This window comes from Bactrocera neohumeralis, chromosome 2, assembly GCF_024586455.1.
Source record: "Bactrocera neohumeralis isolate Rockhampton chromosome 2, APGP_CSIRO_Bneo_wtdbg2-racon-allhic-juicebox.fasta_v2, whole genome shotgun sequence".
Taxonomy (NCBI): domain Eukaryota; kingdom Metazoa; phylum Arthropoda; class Insecta; order Diptera; family Tephritidae; genus Bactrocera; species Bactrocera neohumeralis.
Genome location: NC_065919.1, coordinates 46144192 through 46164333, shown reverse-complemented (window position 1 = coordinate 46164333; position 20142 = coordinate 46144192). Strand labels below are relative to the sequence as shown.

At 38.8% G+C, this 20142-nt stretch overlaps 1 protein-coding gene across 1 annotated transcript; it reads left to right on the top strand.

Moving 5' to 3' along the window:
• Positions 1 to 2152: 2152 nt before the first annotated feature.
• Positions 2153 to 18263, top strand: LOC126751320 (transient receptor potential protein). The gene is made up of 16 exons (XM_050461495.1): positions 2153 to 2286; positions 6189 to 6422; positions 6484 to 6724; positions 6864 to 7006; positions 11980 to 12181; positions 12413 to 12589; positions 12697 to 12931; positions 13000 to 13152; positions 13206 to 13351; positions 14265 to 14632; positions 14696 to 15053; positions 16253 to 16472; positions 16544 to 16718; positions 16776 to 16936; positions 16993 to 17153; positions 17219 to 18263. The coding sequence occupies exons 2-16, from the start codon at positions 6277 to 6279 to the stop codon at positions 18098 to 18100; spliced, it is 3768 nt and encodes a 1255-aa protein (XP_050317452.1). The 5' UTR covers positions 2153 to 2286; positions 6189 to 6276; the 3' UTR covers positions 18101 to 18263.
• The last annotated feature ends 1879 nt before the right edge of the window (positions 18264 to 20142 follow it).

Genomic DNA, 20142 nt, shown 5'->3' with positions numbered 1-20142 from the left:
TTTAATATGTTTCTCTTAATATAAAATACATATATTGTTCAGCGACGTGTTACGCGGGAAAAAACAAGATTTTCTTAAGATATTGAATTGCAAAAAATATTAATTTCTGAGTTATATTTTCACTCTGCGATGTTTCAACATTGACCATTTTTCAACAACATCGCGCAGATCGATTTCGTCTACTTTATCCTTTGAAGAAGAAAGCAGCATCAAAGAATTTGAACGTTCATCCCCCATTGTTGTACGCAAATCGTTGAAAACAAATTTCAATTTACTAAAAGAACGTTCACATGAAGCTGACGTGACAGAAGCAGTCGTTATGTAATGAAAAATTTTGTACGCAGAAGGAATGACTTTTCTCAATTTGTACGCTACTATAGAAATGTCATCGAAAGATTTACACTCTTTACATGAATCAAAAAGAATTTGTATTTCAGCAAAAATACAATCTAGATCTTCACTGAAGAACTTAGGTTCCAATTGCACAACAAATTGTATAGATTCTATTGTAATATTACTTCTGTTAGCTGGAATCCTGAACATCTCTTGAATGGGTTTGAAGGTTGACATAGTTTCTTGCAAATTATTGCCGAAATGAAATTTCAAATTTTTAGTTATGATATTAAAACGGCCGAAAATACCGACTCGTTCATAGATGGGGGGTGTTACACATATTGCATATTATTTTTCAATATTTTATGGTTACCGTTACCAAAATAACGGTTTCATACAAATTGAATTTTAATCGATATTTTCTTTCATTAGGTTTCAATATATTCTAAATTAGCTCGTTAGATTCATTTTTATGTGTCATAATGCAAAACAAATTGGGGTTGCACCATTGTATCCGAAAGCCTCCCATACCATTAGAGATCCTCCCTGGAAATTTCTCGAATGCCTTGTTTCTATTGGTCGTCGAATATCTTTTCAATATTTGTGATTGCCGTCACGGCCAACTAAATTAAATTTTTTCTCATCACTAAAAACTACTTTTTCCACTCGTCGTTCTACAATGAATGCCTTTGGGCATATTGCATCCTTGCAGTTTTGTGCCGAGGTAGCAACTTAGGTTGAGGCGCTCGTTTGACATACAGGATGTTAATATAATCTTTTTAAAATCTGCTGAACTCGACGGGTGGACACTTTAAGATTTAGTTGAAGCCTCATTTTTGTTGGGGAAAGGTTTTTACTGACTGCCAAACGCTTTATTTGCCGTTTCGACCGTTCATCAACCTTTGGAGGACGTCCACTTCTTTTCGTTGTACTATAAATTTCGGGATGTTTTAAAAAGGAACATATTGTTTTCTTATTACGATTTATTTTTCAGCTTTATCCCTTATTGTAGCTCCACATTTCCGCATCGTTTGAATTTTAGTGCGCTCAACAAGCGATAAATGGGTTCCGGGAGGCATTTCTAAATTAGTTACTAAATTAAGCTCGTTAGGATGGTTAAATGTTTTTTATAGGTTTATTTAAAACAAACTCACTTTAAAAATCCTTAAAAATACAGAATAAATTTAACGTCTTGCCAATACGGAATACGTTTCCTTATTGTTCGTTATAATTATTTCGCTCTGAATGTACAAGTGCGCAAATTAAACAGAAAGTAACGGTACTACAGAAGTACCGGTGCCACAAATAAGTACTGGTCAACAATGAACAAATAGGTCGCAATTGCTTACAAGCATTAATTTTCAAAAAACGCATGTGTACTTCGATGAATTCCCTTTTTTAGTTTGTACACTATACTTATTTCGTGGACGTACTCAGCCCGGCGCTCACATTTGGCCGTCTCTTCTTTAACGCTTTTTCTTTTGAACACCTCACGTGCTCACGACAGTTGAATAGCCAAGCAAGCCGATAATCAATACATGCCACCAAATCAATGAGTCAATAGTCACATGCCTCTTTTTAACGCATTCCGTGACAATAAGTATTATGTAAAAAATTCTAAACAGCTGATTTGGATTTTTTGTTGGTTTTGCTGTTAGCTTTCACTTATTCCCACCATTTTTTATTGTTTCTTCTTATGTTTTTACTAACCGTTAACTTGAAGTCTATTGCAATGATCGATTAAATTTTTGCTATACTTTCCATGACCGACTTTTGTCGAAACGCTAATGTAATTAGTGGCATATACCAAGGCGTTACAGCAAATTATTTTCAGTTCTTCGCGAATTCTTGAACTCTCAACAACTATACCACGGGATTTAAAGAAAATGGATAGTGGCGAAACTGGGAAACAATAAAGGTGTTGAAGAGGATATTTCATCAAGGATCAAAAGGGTAAATGATCCTTCAAACGTTGCCACCTATGTGGATAATACGGAAAAGGATAATGGGAACTGAAAGTGTAGAATGCAAAGATTAATAAAAAAATAATTTAATTTTGTTGGAAATATACATTCGAGTGTGAAAGTATCGATTGTCTTGTAGAAGGTGTTAATTTAATTAATGATTGTGAAAAAATAAAAATTTAAGAAACTAAGTGTAATAAAATGAAAATAAAATTCAATTATCCTTCTAAGAATACGGCGCATCCTTTACCAAGGCTCTAGGACTATTAAATATGAATAATAGTAAATGTGTCCTTCCACCTTTTCGAAGTCCTGAAATTTTGCATACACATCTACTAAACATGGATTAAGAGCTGACCTGAAAGGAAAACAATTTATTAAACTTTAATAACACTAAAAGACAATTATCTTGTTTAAAGTGATAATATCCTGAAACTGCTTTTAACCAAAAAGGACTACACTATTATAGTTTTCAGAGACTATATTGAAACAATTATTAAGAAATTTTATTAAAAAAATTAAATAAAAAATATTTTAAGGAACTTTTGATGTCCTGTGAACTATTGGTGCGAAGTACTAACAAGAAATGGTTGTGGAAAAAAATAATAATAAATGTACGGTTTACCGTATTTTTTAAAGAAATAATGTGATAGAATACTTCTTAGTTTTCGCGTGTAACACCCTTTAGTGATGTAATGCTGATCGATTTCAGCGCCATTTACTATAAGCAAAGTTGGAGAAATTATAAAAAATTATTTTTATACCCTTGCAACATGCTGCTACAAAATATAATAGTTTTGTTTACCAAACGGTTGTATTATCAGGATAAAACTTTGCACGAATAGTGCATTTGAGACTAAAAATTGCTTAAATCGAACCAAAGCCACTATGTGAACCCAGTGCTTATACATAGTTGACTTTTTACCGAAAAATGTCTGAGACATGCAATTGAAATTCAGAGCGAATCCTTTTCTGTTAGCAGTATATCTCTGTGTCAAAGCTGGGTTGAATCGGGTAAATATTTCCCTTAGGCTCCATATACATATGTACCGAATATAAAGATTTCTTATAACGATGCATATTTGTGCTTAGAATGAATAAAAACAGATGAAAACTCGCTCTATACCCCATATAACCAGGTGGTTCTTCTCTGGCTTTAATCCTTGCCAATTGCAGGAGTATGGACTGTTCGAATATGCTCGAACTTAGCTCTTCCTTACTTTTTTTTGCCAAGTTACAAAGTGAAGTTCACAGTTTCGACTGTTTTTTGGTGTCTGGTGTTTACTGGTGGTACAATGTTTGATCGGCGGTCGCAAAAGGACCCAGACTAACTAGTGCGAAACCCTGGAACTGAAGTGGTCTCACACTTGCGCTTGTTATCTGTAGTGGACATCCATTGAACATATAGCTTTATCAGGCCCAATTACATATTCATAAAGGCTGTGACTTACACGGTTCTTCATATGCTTACTATCTAAGTTTCAAACCACTTCATATTTAATTTCATAAATTGGTTCATTGTTGAGCAAAGAATAGTTTGTTTTTACATTCGCATTTTCAATCATGACGGAGTTCTGTAACAGGATCCAATATATTCAGATTAATGACAAACCCGTAGTCTCTGTGAACTTGCATCTTGTTTGTATATCTTCATAGTTCAAGTATTCAAGTATTTATTTAACGAATGTCGAAGCTGACTTTGGTAAAGAAAGATTTTATCGAGCTTCATAACGCTGTTTTGAAAATTATAATTTACGAAAAGGACTAGAGATATGTGGTCTGATTATATACATGTATGTATTTTATTGCGCAGTCATTTTGAAGGCCTCGCGTTATTTTTTTTTCGAAACTTTCTCAGCTCTTTATCTAGGGTTTGTGTACGAAAGCGAATGAGTTCTAAAACATAGTTTTCCCAGTTTGCTCTATTTTTTTCTTATTCAACTGTTTGTTTAAGCCACCAACAAAAATTGTGAAATCGGTGTAACTGTGTTCGAAAGCTTAGGCCTTTTTTGTGGTACGATTTTTGCTTCAAAATATGCCCCAGTTTCAGAGATCCCTTCTTGATTCGACGAAAATTTTTTCCCAATGATCATTTTTTGTTGAGATTTGAAAACAGAAAATATTCACTGCTGTCCAAATCTGGAGAATACGGTGGAGGCGGAAGCAATTCAAAGCGCAATTAATGAAGTTTCGTCTTATTTTTCACTGGGTTTTGACACGGCGCATTGCCTTGGGGAAACAACACTTTCTTTTTCTTCAAATGGCACCGCCTTTCCACAATTTCGTCCTTCAATCAGTCTAATAGCTCTATGTAAAAGTCGCTGTTGATGGTTTTTCCTTTTCAAGGTAGTCAATAAAAGTTATTCAATGCGCATCCCAATATAGACAAACGCCATAACCTTGCCAGCCGACTGTTGCGTTTTTTCACGCTTTGGAGTAGACAAATATCGACTCAAAAACTCGGATTTATTATGCTTCAACAGCTCCAATCACTGCTCTGAATTATCACTTTGCATAGGCTTTCTCATACCCAAACATTCGTGAATGATTGATATACACGTTCAGTTGATATTTTCAGGTTTCCTGTTACATTGCCTCGAACAACTAAACTTTACGGTCATTCAAAATTATTTTGTTTTCGTCGATAACAACTTTTTTGGGACTCTTCTTACAAACTGACTATCTTTCCGATATGGATCTTGAAAGATCTATTCGTTTTGCTAACAGAAATTAGTTGAAATTGAAAGCAACTAACGACTTCTTGGTCGGTTTACAATTTCAATTTTGTCATTCAAACTATGTATTATAAAATACTTGAAATATTTATACTCTTGCTACAGAGTTCACCTAACGGTTGTTTGAATGAAAACTAATCGAGATATTTATAGGTTTCTAAATATAAAAATAATCAGATTAACGAGACAAGTTAAAATCCGGGTGACTGTCTGTCCAACCGTCTGCTCGTGCAGGCTGTAACGAAGTTCGAGACGGGCATAATTGAACCACTACCATGAAGTGCCATAACTAAGCCATAATTAAGAAACAAAGTTCACGCAACAAACCAAATTAAGGAAGGGCATCTGTGGTTTGGAAAACTGGTACAGCCCGCATTTATTTGTAATCACTTATATCGGGATCTGCTCTACCGATTTCAACCTAATATAGTACATAATTTTCTTCCGATATTCTTATGTTAGAGTGCGAGAATTGAGGAAATCGGACTTCAACCACGGCTACTTCTCATATAACCTGATTTTAATTTCCATTAGATGCTTTCAAATTCCAGTACACAATGAAGCAGCAGTTATTAAAAATAAAACTTTCCACGATTAATACCTATGCAATATACTACCTTATGACCAAATATTGTCCAAATCGGAACAGAACTGTTCAAGCCCGTAGATACCGAATATGAGTTAGAGTTAGAAATCAAAATCAGACATTTCATAACAATTTTGTATTTATTTAAGAAAAAATCGTTAACTTCGGTTGCAGTGAAGCTGAAGCTCCTTTGACAAATACAATCGTTTACCTTATAAGGACATGATTTTGATAAGTGCAGCGCAGCTATATGATATAATGTTCTGATATCGGCCATTCCGACAAATGTTCAGCTTTTTGTAATGAAAAGGCCGTATGCAAAATTTAAGAGCGATATCGCGTATACACAGACAGACAGACGATCATATTTCCGATATTTTCTTCTGGGTGTTACAAATTTCGTCTTCAGGGTATAAAATATTATTGAAATAGAATAAAAGGAACTTACTTATAATTTCGAAGTCCGAAAATGGAGAAAATAGTTTTGGAATAGGACTCAAACTCTCGAAATAAATAGGTTTAGTCCGATATCCAGTGATTCATTGAATTATTTATCTTGTTTACTTGTAGGCTTATATAAATTTCCAAGTAACTAAAAATTACGGTACTTTTAAGACAAGAAGACTTTACTGCTCACTGATTATATGAGTACATCAAAATGTCACAAAAAAAGAGCGGCGATGATGACCCCGAAAAGGGTGAACCTAACTACAACATCTCTATGGGAGAGGAGTATATGCTAAATGAGATTGAAAAGAATTTCATATTAGCGGCCGAACGTGGTGACATACAGGGTGTTAAGAAGTGTGTAACATGACTTTAAACCAATTCAACATATATTTATAATTTGAATTTTACATTCCAGAATAATTGAAGATAATAAGGGTCAACCGGATAAGTTCAATATAAACTGCGTGGATCCGCTCAATCGCTCAGCGCTCATTTCTGCCATTGAGAATGAGAATTTCGACTTGATCATTGTGCTGCTGGAATGTGGCATCGAAGTGGGCGACGCGCTCTTGCATGCCATATCGGAAGAGTACGTCGAAGCCGTGGAGGAATTACTGCAGTGGGAGGAAACGCATCACAAAGAGGGCCAACCCTATGTGAGTATCGATAGTAGTGCAACCGCAATTGTGGTGGCGCTGGTGGCCACAATCAATTAGCATGTATGTGTGTCTTCCGTTTGTCTGTTTGTTGTTCGTCAAATAATCTATTTTTCATTGTACTGATTACTAATTACAGAGCTGGGAATCTGTTGACCGTAATAAGTCGACATTCACGCCGGACATCACGCCATTAATATTGGCAGCGCATCGCAACAATTACGAGATACTGAAAATTCTATTGGATCGTGGTGCAACACTACCGATGCCGCATGACGTGAAGTAAGTAAAATTGTGTACACACACACACATATATATATAAATGTAAATTGTCACTGAGATACCTGTAATCCGCTGCGATGCGACAGCTTGTTTGCTATTGTCAATGTGTTGGTTAGCATTTCTGTTATAGTTTTGTATTATTTTTCCATCTTCTGTAACACTACTGACCCCTCTACAAACGGTGCCAACGCATAGGCCATGGCGTCTCTCTTCTATTTGTCGCTTACCAACAGCGTTTTGGTGCTCCCAAACCTCCATATTTAGCTGACGAGAACTCCATCAATTGACGAATGATAGCATCTATTGGCTTTTGTTGTTATTGTTGTCCGTAGTTCTTATAGCCAAAATTAGTCGCGTTTGGCACGTTTCCTTATTTGTGCTGTCCCTGCGCTCCGTTGCTGCGCCGCTTCGCTCTCCTGATGCGTTTACGTGATTTTCGACGAATTTGCATTATTTTTGAAATGTTACCGCCTCCACTCAGGTTGTCGTCATCTGTTTCGTGTTGCATGTCGCATAATATGACGTTGAAATAATTCGAATTTATGCGAATTGCCACAAATTGTAGTCTGAGTCCTAGCAATGTGGGTTATGGCAAGCAGCTGCGGAGGTGTAAACCAGTTCAAAGGTGATTGCGGCGTCCGCTTGTGTGCGCATTTGGTTTTTTTGTATATCCGTTGATGACTTAACATTCGCCAATAATTCACTTTAATTAAGGTGCCACTTTCTTACTGTAATTTGTATACAGTATCTTTTTATACATACATATATACTTGTATAATAATCAGTTAACATTGGCGTGGGAGCTAAGGACAGTCGTACTGCGGTAATGGCTTTATAGAGGCAAATGAAATTTACGAGCTTCTCAAAATTATTTTTTTTCGAGAATGCCTATTTGTCGCACTACTATTCGCTTTTCCCGAATCTACAGTTGATGACGGAAAGAAAAGTCGTTCAAACCAATACAGCCATAAAAACTTTTTGCAAACGATTCGCAGAAACCACTTTGAAAAACATATAATTTTGTCTAGAAAAATTAATATATCGACCCGAATCTTTCTCTCGAAAACTCGTAACGTCGACTCGTCATATGTTGTCATCGACCATGGCTCTGCACCATATAGCAGGACGGGAATTATGAGTGACCTATAGAGTTTGGTTTTTGTTCATCGAGAGAATTATTCTGCGTTGGATTTCGAAGCTGACATTATTGTTGGTGTTAATGCTGGTTCCGAGACAGGCGAAATTATCTACGACTTCAAAGTTATGACTGTCAACAGTGACGTGGGTGTCGAGTCAAGAATACAAGTACTGTTTGTTTGATGACAGGAGATATTTCGTCTTGACCTAGTTCACCACCAGACCTATTTGCTTTGCTTGCTTATCCAGTCTGGAGATAGCAAAACTAACGACGGATATTGAGATCAATGATGTCAATATTATCGGCGTACGCCACCAACCGTACACTCTTATAGAAGTTTGTACCTTTCCTATTCAGCTCTGCAGCAGTGGCTTAAAGAAGTCGCACGATAAGAAGTCGCCTTACCTGAAACCTCGTTAGGTATCGAAGAGGTCATTCCCGATTCTGTCGGAGCTTTTGGTGTTGCATCTGGTCAGTTGTTGATTTTCCAGGCCTGGAGCCACACTGATAAGGACCAATCAGTTTGTTTACGGTGAGCTTTAGAATTGGTCAGTCTACAGTTAAATTCCAATCGTCGAGATTGCTTTCATCCGACCATATTATATTTGTTCTTCAGATGGGTAAATGCTGTTCGAACTTCTTCATGGTTGGGCAGTGAAACATCTGCTCCATCGTCACCGTTTAGGGATCGGTTTCACAATCTCCTGGTGTTATACTTTCACTGCCATTCAGCAGGCTGGAGAAGTGTTCCCTCCATAATTTAAGTATGCTCTGGGCATCAGTCACTAGATCACTTCTGGGGTTTCTCCAAGAGTAAGCTTCGGTCTTGAAAAAAAAAAAAATTTCGAGCATTACCCCTGTCGGCCAGCTTATCAAGCTCTTCGTACTCCCGCATTTAGACCACTCTCTCTTTGCTCTTTGCTTCCTCTTTAACTTTCGGCATTTAACCCATTCCGCTTGTGATGTGGTGGCGAGATAGGTAGTCGGTTTTCTCTTCACTACGACATGACACTCCTCATCGTGCCAGCTATTATTTTGCCCTTTCCGAAAACCAATGGTTGGGTTTGCAGCTGTACGTAAAGAGATTGAAATGCCGTTCCACAGTTACCTAATAGCGAGTAGTTGCACTTCTTTACTTCTGTGAGGGATTAAAATTTTTAGCAGGATATTTCAGGAGGCATAGTAAAGCAGTTAAGCATTACTCTCTTCGCTGAAGAGTATTGGATCTTGGAACAGCATTAAGCCAAAAAAATTAAATTTAATTCAGCATTCAAACTTGTTTTATGTGATATCTTTGACTTGCGAAAAGACATTAGAGATACCTTTATCAGTCCTTTTAAGAACGCTATGCATTCCAAAATTAAAGTTTTAATTTGACAAAGTGTAGGTAACGTTTATTGGTGAAAGTGTTGTTATTATAGAAAATACATTGTTTATTTTTATAGCTGACGTTTATTGAATACTTGCGCCGATCTTTCGCGGAGTCCATTTTGCAGTGTTTGTCCGGAAAGTAATAGGACTGAGTCGAGTTAAAAAAATTTATTGAACCAATCGTGACAATTCTTCAGCGCGATTTCCAAGCATTGAAGGCGTCACGGAATGCACGGAATAGCCTCGAGAGCCGAGGTGCATGCTACTTAGATCCCCTTTGTCGTCTCAAAATTCTTGCCTTTTATCGGTCTTTTCAGGGAAGGAAACAAAATAAAGTCATCCTGGCACCTGTGATTACGTTATTCAAAAACGTAGGGTCACTTTCACACATATTCAAATTTTCTTGGCACAAATTGTCAAAATCAGATTCGATTGAAAATATCGCTCAATCTGTGAAATTAAAATTCAGAAAATCCTTTCCTGATAATACTATGATCATATGTGTATGTATCAAATAAACGAAGAATCGGACTAGCCCCTCATAGTGTTAATATAAAGTTTTTCCATTAGATTATAGATTATGACAATTCAGATATGACAAAGTCAATATAAATCAATGCTCTGTAGCGTTCCCAATTAACATTGATACCTTATGCCAAACTTATATTATCTTTCGAAGACTAACCTCAAAACACTGAAAACATCCTTTTTCACTCAATCTTGCGATAAAAGTAATTTGGTTCAATGCATAGAAAAATTGATTTTATCGACACGGAAAGCGAAGACTGAAGGGGATCAAAAAATCTTATTTGTTCATATTTTAGTGAAGAGCTTCGTGACTTTTCTTCTCTTTGGTCTTTTACTTAACGCATCCTCGTCTACGTTCAAAATCGGAGATACGTTTTCATATTCTTATTTGGTTTCCTCTAAGTAAGTAATATCATAAGAACTATTTCTAAGGCTATTAGTAAAGGCTGAAGCAAAAAAGTCTGTGTTAAGCAGAACCAGCGCATTCTTTGAAATGAAAAGGCGCTACAACCTATATAAGGCATGTGGAAACTCACTCCTTGCAATTGCTATGAAAAAATTTAAGCTTCTGATATAAAAATTAAATCTTATTTCTTCTAACATAAAATATGTCATGGCAGATAGGCTTTCTCTTAATATGGTCTAAGATGTGTATTGGCTTATAAAAAAACAAGAAAAAACGTTAAGTTGGGTTGCACCGAAGCTAATATACCCTTCACAGGTGCATTTCTTTTAGTAACTATGTGTTCAGTTTGATCTGAACAATTTTTTCGGAGATTATATTGTTACCTTAAGCAGTAATGCATGTCAAATTTCGTAAAGATGCAAAAGTTTTCCCTACAAGTCCTTGATCGTTCGGTTTGTATGGTAGCTATATGCTATAGTGAGACGATCTGAACAATAACTCATACCAAATTTCGTGAAGACATATCTTGTCAAATGTGAAAGTTTTCCATATAAGAACTTGACTCCGATCATTCAGTTAATATGGCAGCTTCCTATGTTATATGGTCCGATATCGGCATTTCTGAAGAGCAGCTGATTAAAGAAAAAATGACGTTTGAAACAAAACCAATCTTAAAAACTCTTATTCGTTTTTTAACGTGAGTATGCGCCTTCTTTGAAATTGCATTCAGCACTCACACTTTAAAAGGTATGAATGCATTCTGCAATATACCTTGATTCCAATTGGTTGCTTCAGTACCTTCACACCGGACAAATGCCCTGCCTGCATTTAGAAAAAAATCTCCACAAAAGGCCAAACCCAATCATAACTGCTCCCCGTGGTTCCATAAACTATTAAATCTGAGTCCCCATTCAATGACTTTGCATTTGTCGCTTGTCGCAAATAAATAAAATATGTTGTGACTTCAAGCTGATATTATAGCACTTTCTGACTTTTAATGCTGCCATTCAAACCAAGACCTGTAAATGTCAGACACAGTGCATGTACAGACAGACGGACATGGCTAAATCGACTCAGCTCAACATCATTTAAATATACATATACTTTATAGGGTATCCGACGCTTCCTTCTAGGTGTTACAAACTTCCTGGCAAACTTAATATGCCCTGACCAGGGTATAAATATTACTCTGTAATACTACCATATATGTATGTATGTGATGAAGGGTTGTTGGTGTAACAGGAAACGACATTGCACAAACTATTATGAGGAATATTGCCGAGTTAGCAGCCCTAGGCCGGATAACAATTCAGATTCGCTCCGGTTATGTAGACTCGGTTGTCATGAGAATGTTTACATTGCCCCCTCAATAACTACGACTAGACACTTTTAAAAGAATGTACTTTTTAATTAAGAAGAATGCATAAGTTAAGTGGAAAATTTTCAAATGATATGCAATAACTTAAACTTTTAGGTTATTTACCGTATTTCCTAACTAAAAATCTTTGAAATGAATCTCTCTCATCATAGATGTGGTTGCGACGAGTGTGTCACCTCCCAAGAAACCGATTCGCTGCGACACTCACAATCGCGTATCAATGCCTATCGCGCTCTCTCCGCCAGTTCACTGATAGCACTTAGCTCACGCGATCCAGTTCTAACGGCTTTTGAACTGTCATGGGAATTGAAACGACTTCAGGCGATGGAATCCGAATTTAGAGCGGAATACACGGTAAGAAAGGGGGTGAATATAATAATGCGCAAAAACAAAGAAGCAAAAAAAAAAAAAAGAAGGGACAATGAGATTACCGCTTAAATGCATTTATGTTCTTGTAGAAAGAATATGTTGCGCTTTTGCGGCTTCTTTAGGCATTTTTTAGCTGACCATATGTTGCGCATTTGTATACTAATGTGCATAACTGTAATTTTATTTGTGTGTGTGCACACTTTCTGGTGTCTGCAGGAAATGCGTGTGGGTGTGCAAGAATTTGTCTCATCATTATTAGATCACGCACGCACTTCCACCGAACTGGAGGTAATGCTCAACTTCAATCACGAGCCAACCACCGACATTTGGATGCCGGGGCAGCGGCAAACGTTGGAGCGCCTCAAATTGGCCATAAGATACAAGCAGAAAGCGGTAAGGAATTAATGCACTCAGCATACGCTATCAAAAACACACTTGTTGTTCTCGTTGTATTTGTTTAAACCAAATTTGCAAATGTCTTCTTCGTCATCACCATTTAGTTTGTGGCACATCCGAATGTGCAACAATTGCTGGCGGCCATTTGGTATGAGGGTCTACCCGGTTTTAGGCGCAAACAAGCCTCACAGCAGATCATCGAAGTGGTAAAGCTGGGCACTATGTTCCCCATTAACAGCATGAACTATTTGCTGGCGCCGGACTCGGATGCTGGCAAATTCATGAGAAAGCCATTTGTGAAGTTCATCTCACATTCCTGTTCGTACATGTTCTTTTTGAGTAAGTTGTGGGCGGTGGGCATGTTATGGAGTGAACACCGAAATACTAATATATTTTTTTATCTCTAGTGCTTCTGGGCGCTGCATCGCTGCGCGTCGTTCAACTATCATTCGAGCTGCTCGGGTTCCCTTGGATGCTGGCAATGCTGGAGGATTGGCGTAAGCACGAGCGTGGCTCTTTGCCAGGGCCGATCGAACTGGGCATTATCACCTATATTGCCAGTAAGGAAATTATTTCATTAACGCAGAACTCATAAAGAATGTTCTTATTTAAGGTCTTGTGTTTGGTGAACTGAAAACGCTTTATTCAGATGGCTTGTTCGAGTATATTATGGATCTTTGGAATATCGTCGACTTCGTTTCCAATATGTTTTATGTCACTTGGATACTTTGTAGAGCGACAGCATGGATTATAGTACATGTTAGTAGTATCTTTAATAAAATTTTGTTATTATTTTTTTCCTTTTCTTGCTTTTCGCCGTTCTTGCTTCTACCACACCCCTATCCATAATAGTTAACAATATGAATATAAAACGCTCGTAGTTTTGACTTCAAAATCCAATGCAGAAGTGAATGATTTGGCAGTTAAAGAGAAAACCTTTGATTTCGCCCAAGAAGTTGTGTTCTTCTTCGTTTATCAATAAGTTAATTTTTATACAAGAAGAAAATATTCTTGCTTCCCGTGTTTATGTGGAATATTATCTGAGTTATGAGCGTCTAGTATTACGTCGGGAAGAGTATTAGCAGCACCTATCTTATCTATGTTGGTCACATTCTCATTTGTTCCAGTTTTGTTTGCGGTTTCCATTAATACAAACTTTCTCCGCTCTTGTACCCTATCAAGATTTGGCTAGAGAATCCAGATCACCTTCCGCTAACTTTATTGGATAAATCTCGATTCCAGTAATATATTTTCGAAGGCAACAGAGTGTAAATGTTGACCCTTTATTGGGAAGTTTTATTCTTCTTTATTGTTTGCTTGCAAGTGTTCTCTTGGAAACGGAATGTGCAGAGTAAGTATCGTAAACTGCGTCATTCTAAAGTCGAGTGCTTAAATTTTTGTATAGAAAGCAATAGACCCCATGAGAAAGAAATAAGTCCGTCCGTCATTCGCTTCAACTCGTTCAAAAAGTGCGAATTTATTGTGCTATATTTATGGAGTCAGTAATATAATGGCTTTTTCCAACTTTTGTCTCCAAAATAGATTTTGTAAAAAGTCATTGTTATTTTCTATATTTCATTCCATTTCATAACCAAAGAAACATATAATTTTAAGTTGAAATTCTTCGTGAACACATTTTATTTTCTAATAAAATATCTTTCCTCGCTTCTAGCGTGACTTGTGGTACCGCGGCATCGATCCTTACTTTCCACGCGAACATTGGCACCCTTTCGATCCGATGTTACTTTCCGAAGGCGCTTTTGCTGCCGGTATGGTGTTCTCTTATCTAAAATTGGTTCATATTTTCTCAATCAATCCACATTTGGGGCCACTACAAGTCTCTTTGGGACGCATGATCATCGATATCATCAAATTTTTCTTCATCTACACTTTGGTGTTATTCGCCTTCGGCTGCGGCTTAAATCAGCTGTTGTGGTACTATGCTGAATTGGAGAAGAACAAGTGCTATCACTTGCATCCAGATGTTGCGGATTTCGATGACCAGGAAAAAGCCTGTACTATTTGGCGACGATTTTCCAAGTAAGACTTTTAAGTTATTCAATTATTCTAATATTTTGAAAACATTCTTCTCACTCTTCGTAGCCTTTTTGAAACCTCACAGTCACTCTTTTGGGCTTCCTTCGGTTTGGTCGATTTGGTATCGTTCGATTTGGCTGGCATAAAGAGCTTCACTCGGTTTTGGGCTCTACTCATGTTCGGCTCATACTCGGTTATAAATATTATTGTGCTACTCAACATGCTTATTGCTATGATGTCCAACTCATATCAAATTATTTCGGAACGCGCAGACGTTGAATGGAAATTCGCACGCTCCCAGCTGTGGATGAGTTATTTCGAAGATGGTGGCACCGTGCCGCCGCCATTCAATATTATGCCATCGGTGAAACTGCTACGCAAGACATTGGGCAAAGAGGCACCGAAGCGCACTAAAAGCTTCATGGTGAGTGAGAAGTTCTTTAATTCTAGATTGATGAGTTTATTTACATCTGCTAGAGTCATATAAAGTAGTGATTTTCTTCAATGTTTCGGTTTTTTTATTGATCTTAATTACATCAAATATATATCTAGAGTATAAATAACTGAATAATGCTGAAATGTCCCATAGGAATAATATTTAGAAGAAAGAGGATGGCGAGGAGGAATTGTCTTTTTATCGACTGTCCAGCTTTCCTTAGACTGTGGTTGAAATATAATAGAGCTCATGGCTTTACCTTCATTAGGCGCCTCCAAAAATTTACGTTAGAGTCAAAGATCTTCGTCAATACATTAGGGTCTATTCATACATACCCAGGAGCCTTAGTATTCCACAGCACCGATGCTTCTACTGTCCAAATAGGAAACCCGTAACCTCCAGGTACTTTCTTCTCCTTTTTACAGTGTTTGCAAGGCTGAGGATGAAACATCTCGGCAATCATATCTTCGCCCAAACAAAAGAAATTTGTTTTGGACTCAAAGCGCTTTGCCGATTTCTAAGGGTCTTTCATCTGTTGTAGGAGTTTAAGGTAACACAACGGCCAAGGATACTAAGCCTAGTGAGATTCCTGTTAGGGCATCGTATTTAACCTAACCTAATTTCTCTAGCAGGGGTGCAAGGTCTTTTCAAATACGTAAATAAATGTGATAAATAGTCTCTTAAAATCACAGTAATTAAAGGGCACCCCAATTATCACAATATTCTCTACTTATGTATATAGGATCGCCTATCCTATCAGGAGTTTAACTCTTTCATTACTTAAAGAGTGTGAGTTCGCTTCAAATTTCTTCAAAGCTTTATTTACTGTGCAGACTTTTATTTGAAGAATTACGAGACGATATTAATAGATTTTGCATACAAATTTAATACACATTGTTTTCCCTAACCTACCTCATCTGCCAACACTGTATACGTAAATAGAGGTTTTGGGAAGAAGAGACAAACCCTTGCGATGATAGAAATAAATAGCTGGTCATTATTAACAATTTCTCAGCTTTAGAGACCGGTCACCGGTATTACGGCAACAACAAGGCGCCATTCAATCGGCGCCAAAGTGTTAAAGTAAGGAAAACCAGATATTTTCCAAACTAAATTTCTTGCCTGCAATAGCTACAGTTGAAATCTTTCACGCATTGACTCATATGCTGTCTCACTCTTACTTGCAGCGCAAGACGAAGGAGCGCTCACAGGCGTTGCACGACAAAGTCATGAAGCTGCTCATACGACGCTTTGTCACCGCAGAGCAGCGTCGTCGTGACGACTATGGCATAACCGAAGATGATATCATTGAAGTGCGTCAAGACATTAGCTCGCTGCGTTTCGAACTATTGGACATTTTCCAAACGAATCGCTTCAATGTGCCCGATATTGAGAAGAAAACAGCAGGTGCGTAATAAACTATTGCGACAATGAAATGATACCCTAGTGCATTGAGAATATTTAATGAATGTTCACAGCTGCGGCGGCCGGCACCAAGAAGGGTAAGGTGATGGAGCGACGTATACTGAAAGACTTCCAAATCGGCTTTGTTGAGAATTTGCAGCATGAGATGACGGTTGGCGATGAGGGTAGCAAAGATATATTCTCCTCTTTGGCAAGGGTGATTGGCAAGAAGAAGTCATTGAAATCGGGGTAGGTACAATCGATTACTACGTAGTAAGTACAAACACTATTTCCCATTTCTTGCAGTGAAAAAGACTGGAATGCCATTGCACGTCAGAACACAATGACCGCCGACCCGATTGGTTCTAAGCGTTCGTCAATACAGCGGCACAGTCAGCGCAGCTTGCGGCGCAAGATCATCGATCAGGCGAATGAGGGCCTGAAGATGAACCAGAATCAGTTAATTGGTGCGTAGAGTTTCATTCAATTAAAATATTATCTCATTTGTTGCTTCATCATGTAGAATTCAATCCGAATTTGGGTGATGTGACACGCGCCACACGTGTTGCTTACGTCAAATTCATGAAGAAGAAGATGGCAGCTGACGAAGATGGCGCCGCAGCCGCGTCTGCCGAAGCAGCAACAACAAGCGCTACTATCAAAGACGAAAAAGCTACCGGCGGCGTAAGTACTAACCTTAAGGTAATACTTTATATAAATGTGTACACAAATTTCACCTTCACTTAAAGTCAAAGAAAGTGAAACCGGATGATCCAAACGCTGCCAGCGATGAAAAGGCTGATACTGTATCCAAAACCTCCAGCACCGATAACAAAACCAAAGAAAGTAAGCCAGGTGATGGTAAACCAGGTGACGCTAAACCAGCCGCACCGGCTCCACCAGGAAAACCAGCTGCACCTGGCGCTAAACCAACCGATGCAGCAAAGAAAGATGATGCAGCGAAACCAGCTGCAGGTGCTGCGGCAAAATCACCACCCCCAGCTGCTGCCAAACCAGATACAGCTGCTAAGAAGGAGGATGCCGCTAAGCCAAGTGGCGCCGATGCCAAGCCCGCAACCGCAGCTAAGCCAGGTGACAGCTCATCCGGCGGCACCGCTGCCGCCAAGCCTGCCGTTGCTAAACCCGGTGAAACCACAAAACCAGAAGCTGCTGCCAAGAAGGAAGACTCTGCTAAGACAGAAGCCGCGAAACCAGGCGCTGCTGCAAGTGCTGGCGCGACCGCTGCCGCCGCTAAAGGTGCTGCCCCTGCTGCGCCCGCGGGTGCAAAGCCCGATGCACCGGCAGCGGGAGGCGACGCGAAACCGCCTGCAACGGGTCCGACAGCAACCAAAGCGGCTGGTGATGCTAGTGGTGCAAGTGGTAGTGGTGGCGCTGCGGGCGCTAGTACGGGTGCGACGGCGAAAACGGATGACAAGAAAGCGGATGACAAGAAGGGCGATGAGAAGAAACCAGATGAAAAGAAAGCTGACGAGAAAAAAGCGGACGATAAAAAAGCAGCGGCGCCGGCTCCAGCTAAACCGGTAATTAAAGTGGGACAAAGCAGTGCGGCTGCCGGTGGAGAGCGCGGCAAATCAACAGTTACTGGTCGTATGATATCCGGTTGGTTATAAGTTGAGAATCTGTGTTATACGTACCTCCAGATTGTCAGCTTAAGTTTTCAAACTTGGAAGATTTACTAAGACATTTTGTGCTTTGCAAGAGACAAATAAATTTATATTAAATTGAAGTTGTTTTAAGTGAAATAAAATATATTTAAATGAAAATTCAAAATAACTGGCACTGATCTTCAGTATCTTTACTCAAAGGCGTTATATGTTCAGCAGACCACATGAACTCACATATTTCAGTTGAAAGATCTCGTCTGAAATGATTGTGATATTAAGTTTCGGTTTCCAACAATGTTTCATCGGGAGGAGAAGATAGTTTAAATCATTTTAATTACTAAAGTATTTTAATACTCTCACAACCAACACCACGACTGAATTAAAGGTTATGTTTGCTTAGCTATTTATTAAGTCTTATCAAGGAAAGGAGATCACCGGAATGATAGTTGGACAGTTGTAGAATGATTCTTTAGTTAGCAAAAATGTAAATACTCCTACTAAAATCCTCCCATATCGATAAAGCGCCTTAAGTGTTTACAAACCTGCTTAGGCCATTTCGGTGTTCACGTGAGTGATATTATATTAGTCATGATGATTTAATCTTCTTCCTTCGCAGAATAAATGCATCGTCAAGTATCAATAGATAAAAAGAATAGGTAAAGGTTATAGCTTCTTTTTGCTCTTTATTGGCGTAGACATCGTTTACGCGGTTATAGACGAGTTCTTCCTTTTCGCTGCTTGGCGTCAATTGCAGATTCCAAGAGAAACCAGGTCCTTCGCCCCTGGTCTTTCCAACGTAATGGAGGTCTTTCTCTTCCTCTGCTTCCTCCGGCGGTTAGTCGAATACTTTCAGAGCTGGAGCGTTGGAGAACCTTTCTCTTGAAAACTCGCAACGTCGACTCATCAGAGGTTGTCATCGTCCATGCCTCTGCACCATATAGCAGCACGGGAATAACGAGTGACTTATAGAGTTTGGTTTTGTTCTTCGATAGAGGACTTTACTTCTCAATTGCCTACTCAGTCCGAAGTAGCACCTGATATATTCTGCATTGAATTTCGTTGCTGTTAATACTAGTTCCCAGATAGATGAAATTATCCCCGACTTCGAAGTTATGATTGCGACGACTGTTTTGGTATTGCCCAACGTCAATTTACACAGCCGTATTAGTTTTTTGGGGATACCAAATTCAGACATAGCGGCATAAACGCAGCTCCTTTTCGTGTTATCAATAGGCTTGAAATCGACGAAGAGTTGGTGTATGTAGACTATCTTTTCCCGGATCTTTTCCATGATTTGGCGCATGGAGGATATCTGATCAGTTGTTGATTTTCCAGGCCTAAAGCCACACTGATAAAGACAGTTTGTTGACGGTTATATTGAGGAATCGGATTCACCATCTAATGGTGTTATGCTTTCACCGCCATTCAGCAAGCTGGAGAAGTGTTCCCTTGATAATTTCAGTATGCTCTGGGCATCAATCACTAGATCACCTCTGGGGGTTCTACAAGAGTATTCTCTGGTCTTGAAACCTTCTGTTAGTCGCTGCGTTTTTCGTAAAATTTCCGAATATTACCCCTGTCCGCCAGCTTGTCAAGCTCTTCGTACTCACGCATTTCGGCCTCTCTCGTTTTCTGTCTATCCCGCACATGTTAAGGTCGATCATAAAGTTGCGAGGTAGGCAATATATTTTCTCTCCACTGCGACACGGCACTTCTCATCGTACCAGCTGTTCTTTTCCGAAAACCAATGGTTTCGTTAGCAGCTGTAGGTAAGGAGCTTAAAATGCTGTCCCACCTATTTGGTGTCGTTTCATTGTAGAGGCGGAATTCACCGACCGTTGCGCTAAAGGTGCTTTCTTTGCCCACCCTCGCGTTAAAGACTCCAAACACGATTTTGACATCGTGGTGGAAATTGTCATAGGTGCGCTCCAAGCGCTCATAGAAGGCATCTTTGGTCATATCGCCCTTCTCTTCCCTCGATATCTTGAAGAACTTCGATATAATGCGGATTGTGGCTAGACGAAGTCTCTCTCCCACCACGAATTCCA

Excerpts from the sequence above, each read along its gene's own strand:
- LOC126751320 (XM_050461495.1), top strand. The coding sequence starts at position 6,277 with ATGTCACAAAAAAAGAGCGGCGATGATGACCCCGAAAAGGGTGAACCT. Across the intron at positions 6,423-6,483 it reads GACATACAGGGTGTTAAGAA|AATAATTGAAGATAATAAGG; the intron begins GTGTGTAACATG and ends TTTACATTCCAG. Across the intron at positions 7,007-11,979 it reads CCGATGCCGCATGACGTGAA|ATGTGGTTGCGACGAGTGTG; the intron begins GTAAGTAAAATT and ends CTCTCATCATAG.